General features: G+C 42.3%; 1 protein-coding gene across 2 annotated transcripts in view; it reads right to left on the reverse strand.

The window, feature by feature from the left end:
- Positions 1-11,771: 11,771 nt before the first annotated feature.
- The window catches only part of RGS6 (regulator of G protein signaling 6), a 353,716-nt gene continuing 350,567 nt past the window's right edge, over positions 11,772-14,920 (reverse strand). For both annotated transcript variants that reach the window (XM_083166992.1, XM_083166993.1), the window contains one exon: positions 11,772-12,902. In XM_083166992.1, the coding sequence (XP_083023118.1) occupies positions 12,852-12,902 (51 nt within the window). In that variant the 3' untranslated portion in view covers positions 11,772-12,851. The remainder of the gene's footprint in view (positions 12,903-14,920) is intronic.

Below are 14,920 nucleotides of genomic sequence, written 5' to 3' on the forward strand. Positions count from 1 at the left end.
AAAAGTGCAGGAATAAAGAGCAATAGAGGGTAGTGAAACATTAGGAAAAGGGGAAATAAAACAGGTACAGGGGAAGACATGGATGGATATGAAAAGTCAGGAACACTAGTTGGGTCACTTTACAATGTAATATATAATGTGTTAAAGTCACTAAATTGATTTTACATGATCAAAATCCCTAAGGCTTCTGGAGATCTAGGTGTACCCCAGATACCCGGCCATTCTGTTACATTTTCCAACTGGATAGCCATGGATGCCAAAATAGGAGGGTGGAAATAACACACCTGCACCTGGGATTGTCTGGGAGCCTGCTGGGGGCATGTGCCTTGAGCCTACCGGCTACAAACAGGATGCACTCATTAGGTTGACAATAAAAAGGTTGACAGTCAATAGGTCAATCACAAACTCATGTTGATCTTTTCACGTTGACCTTCTCCATGTCGACCTATTGAGAAGACCTTTAGACCCTGTCGACCTAAGCCATGTCAACCCTTTTCATAGGTCGACCTATGGCCTGTCAACCAATAGTGGCTGACCTATTGACTGTTGACCTTCTTATTGTTGACCCTATGACCAATACCCCTACGAATTATGATGAAGGCCAAGGTAGACACAACGGGGCATGGCCATATGCTGCAGACACATATAGTTAAACAACTGAACTGGAGAAAATACATTGGAGTGGAGCTAGTACCACATTACATCTGCCCCACCTGCAGTGCATATGGATTTGTCCATTTGAGAAGGAATATGCCTTTGTAAACGAACCAGAATAAGGGCCACTTTGTTTACTGGGTGTAATATGGTGAGGTGGCTGTGTATAATGTACTATGGTACTCTGTGTAATAAGGGGGAGGTGGCTGAGTATGTGCTGTACAATGTAACATGCTATGGTGCTGTGTGTACTGGGTGCAATATGGAGGGGTGGCTGTGTATAATGTACTATGGTACTCTGTGTAATAAGGGGGAGGTGGCTGAGTATGTGCTGTACAATGTAACGTGCTATGGTGCTGTGTGTACTGGGTGTAATATGGTGGGGTGGCTGTGTATAATGTACTATGGTACTCTGCGTAATTAGGGGGAGGTGGCTGAGTATGTGCTGTACAATGTAACATGCTATGGTGCTGTGTGTACTGGGTGCAATATGGAGGGGTGGCTGTGTATAATGTACTATGGTACTCTGTGTAATAAGGGGGAGGTGGCTGAGTATGTGCTGTACAATGTAACATGCTATGGTGCTGTGTGTACTGGGTGCAATATGGAGGGGTGGCTGTGTATAATGTACTATGGTACTCTGCGTAATAAGGGGGAGGTGGCTGAGTATGTGGTGTACAACGTGCTATGTTGCTGTGTGTACTGGGTGTAATATGGTGGGGTGGCTGTGTATAATGTACTATGGTACTCTGCGTAATAAGGGGGAGGTGGCTGAGTATGTGGTGTATAATGTAACATGCTATGGGGCTGTGTGTACTGGGTGTAATATGGTGGGGTGGCTGTGTATAATGTACTATGGTACTCTGTGTAATAAGGGGGAGGTGGCTGAGTATGTGCTGTACAATGTAACGTGCTATGGTGCTGTGTGTACTGGGTGTAATATGGTGGGGTGGCTGTGTATAATGTACTATGGTACTCTGCGTAATTAGGGGGAGGTGGCTGAGTATGTGCTGTACAATGTAACATGCTATGGTGCTGTGTGTACTGGGTGCAATATGGAGGGGTGGCTGTGTATAATGTACTATGGTACTCTGCGTAATAAGGGGGAGGTGGCTGAGTATGTGGTGTACAACGTGCTATGTTGCTGTGTGTACTGGGTGTAATATGGTGGGGTGGCTGTGTATAATGTACTATGGTACTCTGCGTAATAAGGGGGAGGTGGCTGAGTATGTGCTGTACAACGTGCTATGTTGCTGTGTGTACTGGGTGTAATATGGTGGGGTGGCTGTGTATAATGTACTATGGTACTCTGCGTAATAAGGGGGAGGTGGCTGAGTATGTGGTGTATAATGTAACATGCTATGGGGCTGTGTGTACTGGGTGTAATATGGTGGGGTGGCTGTGTATAATGTACTATGGTACTCTGTGTAATAAGGGGGAGGTGGCTGAGTATGTGCTGTATAATGTAACATGCTATGTTGCTGTGTGTACTGGGTGTAATATGGTGGGGTGGCTGTGTATAATGTACTATGGTACTCTGCGTAATAAGGGGGAGGTGGCTGAGTATGTGGTGTATAATGTAACATGCTATGGGGCTGTGTGTACTGGGTGTAATATGGTGGGGTGGCTGTGTATAATGTACTATGGTACTCTGTGTAATAAGGGGGAGGTGGCTGAGTATGTGCTGTATAATGTAACATGCTATGTTGCTGTGTGTACTGGGTGTAATATGGTGGGGTGGATGTGTATAATGTACTATGGTACTCTGTGTAATAAGGGGGAGGTGGCTGAGTATGTGCTGTACAACGTGCTATGGTGCTGTGTGTACTGGGTGCAATATGGTGGGGTATCTGTGTATAATGTACTATGGTACTCTGTATAATAAGGGGGAGGTGGCTGAGTATGTGCTGTACAATGTAACGTGCTATGTTGCTGTGTGTACTGGGTGTAATATGGTGGAGTGGCTGTGTACAATGTACTATAGTACTCTGTGTAATAAAGGGGAGGTGGCTGAGTATGTGGTGTACAATGTAACATGCTATGGTGCTGTGTGTACTGGGTGTAATATGGTGGGGTGGCTGTGTATAATTACTATGGTACTCTATGTAATAAGGGGGAGGAGGCTGAGTATGTGCTGTATAATGTAACATGCTATGGTGCTGTCTGTACTGAGTGTAATACAGTGGGGTATCTGTGTATAATGTACAATAGTACTCTGTGTAATAAGGGGGAGGTGGCTGAGTATGTGGTGTATAATGTAATGTGCTATGGAATCAGTATGAAATCCCGGCGGTCGGGATCCCGGCGTTTAAAATCCCGACCGCCGAAATCCCGACAAGGGGGGGACGTGGATCGCCCCCCCTTGCCAGCTCACTGCGCTCACCACGCAGCAGGCCCGGTGCCTCGCTACGCTCGGCACACTAATTTATTCTCCCTCCGGGAGGGAGAAAGTGTCAGGATTTCGGCGTTCGGGATTCCGGGGTGGCTGTGTATAATGTACTATGGTACTCTGTGTAATGAGTATATGGTGCATAATGTAATGTGCTTTGGTGCTGTGTGTAGTGTGCATGGTAGGGTGGCTGTGTATAATGTACTTTGGAACTCTGTGCAATAAGGGGGAGGTGGCTGAGTATGTGGTGTATGTCCACATCTGAAGAAGGACCATTGTTCCAAAACATGTTATGAGGATGCCAACACGCTGACGGGAGGAAATCTGATCAGATCTGGGTCTCCATCTAAGCCTGTGCGGTGGTGCGCACCTTAATGCTATATCATGGAACTTATCATCTATATCACCACAGCCCACCGCATAAGCCTGTGCGGTGGTGCGCATCTTTATGCTATATCATGGAACTTATCATCTATAGCACCACAGCCCACCGCATCACTTTGGAATGGTGAGATTGAGCCTTGATTGCCCCCGTCATTTTATGGTTGTATGACATTACATCAGTGTAACAACCTATTGCATTTGCACTTTATTGAAAAGCCTTTGTCTTTATGTGTAAAATGTTTTATGTCTATATGTTTTAAGTGTCAAATAAATTCTTTTCTGGTTTACTAAAAAAAAAAAAATTCCCTGATTTGGGTCCAGAAAAATGTTTATCCACTGATCCAGTATAAGCGCCATTCAGGGTGACCACCATTTTTCTCTTTGCACGTATCAAAAGAGTGGGTGTGTACTCTTTTTTGGCCACCAGGAGGCTGCTATACTTGGATCAGGAAAATAGTGCGCACAGACCCCTTACACCTTTTTTCCTATCAAGTTACTTCTTACCACGCTTGCTTCTTGCCAGTGTACAGTATGCCTTGCTTTTATTTTCTACATTTTGTGTTCCATTTTGGCTCCATTCTCTTCTGATCAGAAAATGGAATTCAGTGTGTTCACAGGAGGATATGCCCAGTTTACCTGAATTGAAATTATTTGTCAAATTAGAAAGGATAAAGGTTGCAATCTTGAACATACATGATCCATTTAGTCCCAGTTAGGTATAACCAGGTCACTTGGTTTATAGGCACGTATGACAATGGCTGGGATCTCCGATGTTGCATTATCTGGGCGACATGGTGCAAATTTGTTTAGACAATTTGTTAGCAATGAATTGGTTGAGTCTGATTAGTGATTTGAAACTTTATAAGAACTTTGCTGACTTTTTTGTTTTATTCATCTTCCAACTGTACTACATGAGTCAACAACTGTCCGACTGGCCACAATGTTATCTTCAGAATATGTATTTGAGCAGTCCATTGTTCTAGAGATCTGAAACTGGGTATTATCAGATGCAAACAAAAACATTTTTTATTTTTGTACCTGGTCAGATTTTCTGATTTGAGAAGGTAGAATTAGGCCTGGTACACACTATGCCGATATTAAGATACCAATTTATAGTTTCAGATGGACAAATAAGGCTTATCAGGCAGTGTGTGTGTGTGTGCCCAATTTGCACAATTCCTTGGTCGTTAGTATTGTCTCTTGGTCAGCCATGCTGCATCCTCCGATGTTCCGTCTTTTGGCAAGTGTATACACTTGCTGATTGGCTGGATTGGCTGCTACACATTTGTTATGATGTGTAGCCGGTCTTACCTGTCATGGTGTATTGGTCACAAACAGGCAGGATCCCAGCTTTTTTGGGGTCGAATAGTCTGCCCTAAAGTCCTATAGAGACAACGGGGCTGGAAAACCACTAAACAGGGTAAGGAAAGTACACTTTTGATGATTCAGGGGTGCATGAAATGGCGATGTTGGATGCAAGTGCCCAGTGTTTTCAGTCTCTGCATGCATCGCAATGGTTACGGCTCTAAGCTGCATATAAACATTGCATGCAGGGAGATGGTGAGCGTTTCTCCTGCCCTTGGGCTAGTTCAATGTCAGATGTTACAATGATGGTGCCGCCAAGGAATAACGTTGCTGCTAGTGTTTACTTAACCCCTTCCTGACAGAGCTAGTTTTTGCGTTCCTGACAGAGCCATTTTTTTCAAATCTGACATGTCTCACTTAAGTGGGGATAACTTTTTTTTGCTTTTACTTATCCCAGTGATTTTGAGATTGTTTTTTCGTGACACATTGTACTTCAAATTAGTGGTAAATTTGGGTCGATACAGTCTGTGTTTTTTTGTGAAAAATACCAAAATGTCGTGAAAAAATGGAAAATTTAGCGATTTTCAAAATGTTAAATTTTCTGCTTGTGAGACAAATAATCATACCACTCAAAATAGTTAATAACTAACATAGACCATATGTCTACTTTATGTTTCCATCATTATTTCAACTTCCTTTTAATTTTTTTGGACACTAGGAGGCTTACAATATGAATAGCAAATTCTCAAATTTTCAAGAAAATTTCAAACACTGATTTTTTTAGGGACCAGTTCAGTTCTGATGTGACTTTGAGGGACTTGTATGTGAGACACCCCCATAAATGATGCCATTTCAAAAACTGCACCCCTCACAGTATTCAAAACAGCATTTTGGAAGTTTGTTAACCCTTTAGGTGTTTCACAGGAATTAAAACAAAGTGTAGGTGAAATTTCAAAATTTCATTTTTTTTGCAGAGTTTCAATTTTAATACATTTTTCTAACGAATACAGTAGATTTTACTAGAGAAATGTGACTAAAAATTGATTCCCCCAATTCTTTGGTTTTCATAAATATCCTATATGTGGCCCTAGTGTGCACGGTGACCAAACCACAGGCTTCATAATAGAAGGAGCACCTACTTGATTTTGGAGCCTCCTTTTTATGAGATTATTTTTTAGGCACCATGTAGGTTTCTAGGCACCATAAGATGCTAAAAGTTAGGAACCCCCCCACAAGTGACCCCATTTTGCAAACTACACCCTTCAGGGAATTCATCTAGGGGTATAGTGTACATTTCAAACCCCCAGGGGTTTCACCAATTGTGGTACAACTGGGCAGTGAAAATAAAAAAAAATAATTTTTCATTTTCACAGCTCAGTTGTATCAAAATTGGTGAAACCCCTGGGGGTTTGAAATGTACACTATACCCCTAGATGAATTCCCTGAGGGGTGTACTTTGCAAAATGGGGTGACTTGTGGGGGGGTTCCACTGTATTGGTGCAACATAGCACCCACCATTCATTCCACCAAAATCTGTGCTGCAAAATCCAAAAATCACTCCTTCCCTTCTGAGTCCTGCCATGCACCCAACTGGTATTTTTTGGTCACATGTGAGGCATTGCCGTACTCGGGAGAAATTGGGGCACAGATTTTGGGGTGCTTTGTATCCTTCATTCCTTGTGAAAATGAAAAATTTTGAGCCAGATCTGCATTTTTGTGTAAAAAAATGTAATTTTTTACAGAAAAATGCAGTTCTGGCTCAACATTTTTCATTTTCACAAGGAATGAAGGATACAAAGCACCCCAAAATCTGTGCCCCAATTTCTCCCGAGTACGGCAATGCCTCACATGTGACCAAAAAATACCAGTTGGGTGCATGGCAGGACTCAGAAGGGAAGGAGTGATTTTTGGTGGTGGAATGAATGGTGGGTGCTATGTCGCATTAGCAAGACCCCCGAAGCACCAATACAGTGGAACCCCCCCACAAGTGACCCCATTTTGGTCACCAGCTTTGGGAGGGGGGCTGGCGCTGCAGCTGGCGGGGGGGTGGGAGGGGTGCTGGCGCTGCGGCAGCCGGGTGGGTGGGAGTGAGGGGGGCTGCCGGGTGGGAGGGGGGGGGGCTGGCGATCGGTGGTGATCGGTGCTGTACTTAACAGCACCGATCACCACCGATCACTGTGTTACCGAGCGGCTTAGCCGCCGGTAACACAGAAAACGCTGCAATTGGCTGTTCACATTTGAACAGCCAATCGCAGCGATCGCCGCGAGGGGGACAGCAGACATATCCAAACTGTCACCGCGTCTATAGACGCGGTGACAGTTTAAAACCATGACGTATATATACGTCTTCGGTCGGGAAGTACCTCCCGACCATGACGTATATATACGTCATATGTCGGGAATATCTTTCTATATATATATATATATATATATATATATATATATATATGTGTGTGTGTGTGTGTGTGTGTGTATGTATGTATGTGTGTATATATATATATATATATATATATATATATACACACACATATATATACACACATATATCTGTGTATATATATATATATACATATATATATATATGTGTGTATATATATATACATATATACACATACATATATGTGTGTATATATATATATACACATACACACATATATATATATATATATATATATATATTTATATATATATATATATATATCTCAGTACCTTATTTTTATTTTTTTAACTCATTGCTGGGGTGGGAGGGGGGAAGCGCTGCGTGCGCTGAGGATCCGTGCTGCTGCTGCTGCCGGGGGACCTGGCGTGCTGCTGCTGCTGCCGGGGGACCTGTGGGAGCTGCCGGGTGAGTGCCGGGTGGGTGGGAGGGGGGTGCTGCTCATCGGTGGTGATCGGTGCTGCACCGATCACCACCGTTTTCTGTGTTACCGAGCGGCTTAGCCGCCGGTAACACAGGAAACGCTGTGAATGGCTGTTCAGATTTGAACAGCCAATCACAGCGATCGCCGACCGGGGGGGGCACCCCTGCCCCCCCCGGGCGGCGAGGGGGGATGTCTGCTGTCAGGGACAGCAGACATCTCCAAACTGTCACCGCGTCTATAGACGCGGTGACAGTTTTAACCCATGACGTACATTTATGCCATGTGTCGGGAAGTACTTCCCGACCATGACGTAAATGTACGTCAAATGTCGGGAAGGGGTTAATAGGTTGAGTCTCATAGGTTGAGATCTGTCATGACATTTGCATGATGATGGGGCACAGAGGATAAAAAACAGAAGCTGCGTCTGCACGCTCCTCTGAATCGGTTCAGGAATCACATAGAAATAGGCAGATATGTAATGAGGCCAAGAGAGAAAAAGGCTAATACCTAATAGAGGCAGGGAGAGAAATAGGCTAGTATGTAATAGAGGCTGAGAGAGAAACAGGACAGCATGTAATAGAGGCTGAGAGAGAAATAGGCTAGTATGTAATAAAGGAGAGAGAGAGAGAAATAGGCTAGTACATAATAGAGGAGAGAGATAAATAGGCTAGTATGTAATAAAGGAGAGAGAGAGAGAAATAGACTAGTACGTAATAGAGGCCGGAGAGAAATAGGCGTAAAAATAGTACGTAAAAGAGACCGGGAGAGAAATAGGCTAGTACAGGTTGAGTATCCGGTATCCGGACATTCCTTATCCGAATTATTCCAAAAACCGTGGTTTTTGGAATCATTCGAATTTTTTTTTTTTTTTAACCCCCTAACCCTCTTTTCATACTTACCAAGTCCCCGGGCGTCCACAGCAGGCCTCCGGCATCTTCTCCAGGGTCTCCAGCGGTCCCAGGAATGCATTGCGCGAGTGTGCGTGCGCGCCGGTGACGTCACCGGTGCGCGCGCACACTCGCGCAATGCATTCCTGGGACCGCTGGAGACCAGGAGAAGATGCCGGAGGCCTGCTGTGGACGCCCGGGGACTGCGCGGACGCCGAGGGACCACCGGACACCATCAGGGGACAGGTAAGTATGGCTGCAAAAAAATATTCCAAAAACCGGAAAATTCCCCTATCCGAAATGCTCGCGGTCCCGAGCATTTCGGATAGGGGATACTCAACCTGTACAGTATGTAATAGAGGCAGGGAGAGAAATAGGCTAGTATATAATAGAGGCAGAGAGAGAAATAGGCTAGTTCGTAATAGAGGCAGGGAGAGAAATAGGCTAGTACGTAATAGGGGCAGGGAGAGAAACAGGACAGTGGCCCTTATTCAGATCTGATCGCAGTGCAAATTTGTTCTCAAAATGAGCAAAACCATGTGCACTGCAGGTGGGGCAGATGTAACATGTGCAGAGAGAGAGTGAAATTTGGGTGGAGTGTGTTGAAACAAATCTAAACTGCAGTGTAAAAATAATGCAGCCAGTATATACCCTGCAAAGAAACAAAATAACTTACACAAATCTAACTCTCTCTATACATGTTACATCTGCCCCACCTGCAGTGCACATGGTTTTGTCCATTTTAAAAACAAATTTGTACTGCGATCAGATTTAAAAAAGGGCCAATATGTAATAGAGGGCGAAAGAGAAACAGGATAGTACAGTATGTTATAGTCAGGGAGAGAAATAGGTTAGTACGTAATAGAGAAATAGGATAATATGCAATAGAGGCCAAAGGAAAAATAGGCTAATACGTAATAGAGTGCGAGAGAGAAATAGTCTAGTATGTAATAAAGCGAGGGAGAGAAATAGGCTAGTACGTAATAGAGAAATAGGCTAATACGTAATAGAGTCAGGGAGAGAAGTAGGATAGTACGTAATAGAGTCAGGAAGAGAAATAGGCTAGTATGTAATAGAGTCAGGGAGAGAAATAGGCTAGTATGTAATAGAGTCAGGGAGAGAAATAGGCTAGTATGTAATAGAGAAATAGGCTAATACATAATAGAGTCAGGGAGAGAAGTAGGATAGTACGTAATAGAGTCAGGAAGAGAAATAGGCTAGTATGTAATAGAGTCAGGGAGAGAAATAGGCTAGTATGTAATAGAGTCAGGGAGAGAAATAGGCTAGTATGTAATAGAGAAATAGGCTAATACATAATAGAGTCAGGGAGAGAAGTAGGATAGTACGTAATAGAGTCAGGAAGAGAAATAGGCTAGTATGTAATAGAGTCAGGGAGAGAAATAGGCTAGTACGTAATAGAGTCAGGAAGAGAAATAGGCTAGTATGTAATAGAGTCAGGGAGAGAAATAGGCTAGTACGTAATAGAGTCAGGAAGAGAAATAGGCTAGTATGTAATAGAGTCAGGGAGAGAAATAGGCTAGTATGTAATAGTGTCAGGGAGAGAAATAGGCTAGTATGTAATAGAGACCAAGAGACAAATAAGCTAGCATGTACTAGAGCAGCGGTTCCCAACCTGGGGTACTCCCATTGCCATGGAGACGAACCACGTTGCATCACTTCTGGTTCCGTCTGCAGCATCATAAGCATTTCCTTGTGTTTTTTTATCTGACCAGTAATCCACTGGGAGCTACCTGTGCTGCAATCAGACATCAGCGATCATCTGCCCCGCACTGACACAGGTGGAGGCAGCAGCGGCACTAATCCTACAGGCATCAGCAGGAACCTCGGAGACCGTACACAGCCAGCAGCCAGACACAGAGGGACCGGATTCCTGACCTCACACTACTCCTCCGCTACTCCTTAATATAAGGACACACATACCACTCACTTCCACACCACTCATAAGTACTGTGGATATTTCAAATTGCGAGGAGGGATAAACAGGTTGGCAACCACTGTACTAGAGGCAAAGAGAAAGAGAGAAATAGGCTAGAATGTGCTTGAGAGGCCAAGAGATATAGGGGGAAATTTACTAAGATTGAAGTTGTATTTCACAAGGGATGTTGCTATAGGCAACCAATCAGAATCAAATTCTTATTTATTTAGCACCTTCTAGAAGATATTAGATAGTATCTGATTGGTTGCCCAAAGCAACATCCCATCTGAAATAGATCTCCCATCTTAGTAAATTTCCCCCATAGGCTAATATGTAATAGAGGCTGAGATAAACCGCATAATAACTATTGGAATGTGCAACTGTACCCTGGTAATTTTCTGATTTTGGAGCAGTTTAAATATAATGTTTTTGTGTTATAGTATACTATCATCTGTAGAAATGGAAGTACAGGTTGAGTATCCCGTATACGAATATCCGTTATCCGAATTATTCCGAAAACCATACATTCCAGAAAGTGAAAAAAAAATGTTTTTTTGCTAAAAACTCACTGGGGACATCTGTAACAGCATCACTGAGGACATGATATGTAACTGGCACTATATATGTGCAAGACAATGATTGCTTGGCATTCAAATTCAATATCTGAGATAGTACACAAATTTTGTTTCATGTTTTGAAACCTTGTTTTTTGAACAAATAAAATATATTTGTGTGCATTTCATGTGGTAATAAAATATATATGTGTGTATTTTATGTGTTTATACAGCATAAATGCAAGATATTTCAAAATACATCATTTAAATATTAAAATATTCCGAAATACGGAATAATCCGCTATCCAAAATTCTCCTGGTCCCGAGCATTTTGGATACGGGATACTCAACCTGTACTGTAAATGTCTCTTTCTAAGTTTTGGAGGAATTGTATCTGTATTTAACGTTTGCTGAAAAAACTATCAAACAAACAATTAGTTTGAGCCTAACGTAAATTATATCTCTTAAATAAAGATACTGCTGCCACCTTTTTCTTACCGCAAATTAACGATTTTGTTTCCTTTAATGTGTGGTGTCCTATACACAAATGAAGCAATTGTTTTTCCAATCCTGAATGCAAGTTATCTCCTCAGAAGGAAGCAGTGAGGCACGAGGCACAGGTAAGTAGGAAACCCTATCCTGTAAAGATATGATTAGCCACAAGTGTGTTCAATTACTACGTGCAAGAAAAAGATCAAGCAGATGAATAAATAAAAAAAGCAATAGTGACATCTCTACTTTAAATCCCTAACTTACTACCCAAGTTTTTGTGTGTGTTTCAATGAACCCAGAACGCTACAGTAACCCACAAAACCATCAGCATTTAATAATGACAATGCAACAGTTCCAAAATGGCCTACATGCGACCAACTGACTGTATTTTGTTGTATTTTATTTTCTCTACGCTTTTACTACGCCATTTCTTGTACATCCAACTACATTTGGAAGTTATCTCGCCCCTACTAGATTATAACCGAAGAGATTCCCAGTTTGTCTGTAATAATATCTCAGCTGATAATTTCTTGATCTGTGCAATACACAGTTGGAATGATTCTTCACAACGTCTAAGATTCTTCGAGGGAACAATGACAAGAGTCCTCGCTTGTGCCTGCTCATGAGCTACAGGGAAGAAAAAGTGACGTATACTGTGAACGAATGTGCAGATTTTACTTGAAATGCATTGCAGTGGCAAAAACGAAAAAAAGATTAGAAAAGAGAAATAAATCAACATGACTTGCTATGTACGTTTTTTTCCAACAACCTTGTGATTAACCTTGACTTGTAACGCTATCTTTGGAGCAGCATCATGCGCTTGGAAGGATAGACTATGCAGAGTAAATGTTTTCAATTGTCTCTTCGACACACACACACATAAATTAAAGTCACATGTCCGCAGTCCTGGGCGCCAGAGATACAGACTCATTAATGGTATGAGAATTAGCAGTTTCACATGTTGTGTTTGAACTTAAACTGATGCACAGGTAGTCCTCTTGGTGGTGAACGTATCAGTTGCAGCGAGATGCCGAGGAGAACAGAGGTGGAAAGTCTCACATCAATCTCGTTCTTGTCTCCTCTTATTGCTCATTTAGTCTAAAAACAGCCTCATTTTCTGACCCTCCCATTACCGCACTGTGTGATTCCACGTATCAATCTAAAACACAAAAGAAAATAAAAGTACTTGGCAACTCAGGGTCATCGGGAAGCTGCTCAAGCAGAAATTGTTGATGTAACTGAGGGACAAATAAACATCTGAGTTTGACTGGACGATATTGTTTTCTTCTTTTTTATTTTTGCTTTCACAGTGACCCATTTTCTTGCCTAAAACCGTTCCTGTTCTGGAGGGCGTTAGGTTCTTAGTGGCAGTTACTCTATCCGGGGTTGTCAGGAAGATTGCATGAGGCCGGTGAGCCGTTTAGATGTCAAAGACTTCCCCTGTGGAACAGAACAGAACAACAGTTACATTTGTGTTTTATCTGTGTACAGTTCTTAAGCTGGGTACAACACCTATACAATCCATGGCCCGATCACCTGATCACCCGATGTTAGGTGTACAGGTAGACCATTGTCTAGGTGTCTATGCTATACCATTGGTTGATAAATGGATTTTAAGTCTCCGCAATGGCCTGGGATCCGGAGGATGCATCTTCTGTACTGTTATTTCACCACAGTCAGCTGATCAATCTGGGACACACTAATCAGGAGTATTTATCCCCATCAGCCGGAGATAGCATAGATGTGTACCCAGCTTTAGCGTAACCTTCCACAGAAATATAACCTGCAGCAACAAGAATAATGTCATATTTCAATCTGGAAGGTTATACAGTAGACTTGCCATTGAATACCTCCTCCTTTATTGTGCTAGAAGTTGCTGCAATGGTAGTTATGCCACAATACTGTAGCTGGAGAATTAAAGACTACGTGCTGCATCATTCATTTATGCTGCTGCTACAGGACTGTGAAAAAAATTGGGGTCCAGTTCAGGGCATTCAGTCAACATCAACATCTGACAAGGTCATTAGAGTTGGGAAGGCTGGGCCCCTAGCTTAATACTAAACATCACTGTGAAAACAAAGCTGCCCAGTATTTGCGTGAACAAACAAATAAATGCATTTGCAAAATGGTTTAATCCTGGAATAAATCGCTAATTTTTTTAATTGCTCCGAGTCCTAACTATGAATCAGGCTCTGGATGATTAATGCAGAATTTAAATGTTTAATGGACCATTAAAAGCTGTCCTCTACAGCAGAGTCTCTCAGACTCTAGCAGAGTCTCTCAGACTCTGCCACTACAGTCCAAGTTTAAGAATATCCATGCTTGAGCACATGATATCGATTTGTTTGATTTAATCACAAGACTCAAACACCAATATCCTTAAAACTTGGACTTTAATGGCAGAGTTTGGGTATCTGTTGGTTATCTGTTGGGTATCTGTTGCCTACAGATACAAGTCACAATATTAATACCTTTTATGCTGGTCACGCTTTTGCGCATTGTTACCACTTTTCTCATATTAACAAACACATAATAAGTGCATAAGGCAAATTATAGTAAATAGCACTGATAGCACTTAATAGAGGGATATTCAATCAGTTATGGGTTTACCCTGCAACTAATTGCCATAAAAAAATCCCAGCGGCGCATTTAGTTTATTCAATGAAATAGCCGTTTTCCTGCACCTAACAATCAGGATTAAGTAGCGGAAACTGTGAAACCCATTTTACTTCCGGTACACAAACCTGATTTGATTGTCGAGCTGCAAAGTTCAGCCTGACTGCGGGGACTTGCACGAGGGGTAGTCGAATTCTATTACTTTGAAGTAAAGCCCCACCCAAATCTAGCTCTCTCTGCACAGGTGGCGTCTGCCCCAACTGCAGTGAGCATGGTTTTGTCCATCTGGGAAGGATTTTACCGGGGGAGGTGAACCAGAACACGCCCATTGTGCTGCGCCCAACCCTGTGTCCCTTTTATTTCACTGTCTGTATTCTGGTCACAATGGTATGTGACTTAATTGTATCAATCAAGAAATAAACAAATGGATACAGTAAATCTAAACGAATGGTAGTTCCTGTTTTTTTATTGATCAATACAATTAATGTCACAGACAGTCAGGTGTAGGGCATGTGGGATGGAGCGCAGCACAATATCCATTTCTCATATTCTGCCAAATATACAAAATTGGTCAGCCGTCTCGGTGCAGCAGCTAACCCTGATCAGATACAAGGTGTGCAGGTACATCACAAATAGATTCTATTAAGAACTCTATTAAGAATAATAGTGCAATTGTTAATTTTGAAAGATCATGTTAAGAACGATAAGAAATGTCCCATGAATTTTTATTTTTTTATTAATTATTTTCCCCACTGTACAGTCCACACATAGCCACTCTTTCTTTTTCGCATTTTCCATCCTCCTGACCCATGGCCAAACTGCTGGGTCACCGTATCTTACAG

Source organism: Crinia signifera, chromosome 12 (assembly GCF_055691185.1).
Source record: "Crinia signifera chromosome 12, ASM5569118v1, whole genome shotgun sequence".
Taxonomy (NCBI): Eukaryota; Metazoa; Chordata; class Amphibia; order Anura; family Myobatrachidae; genus Crinia; species Crinia signifera.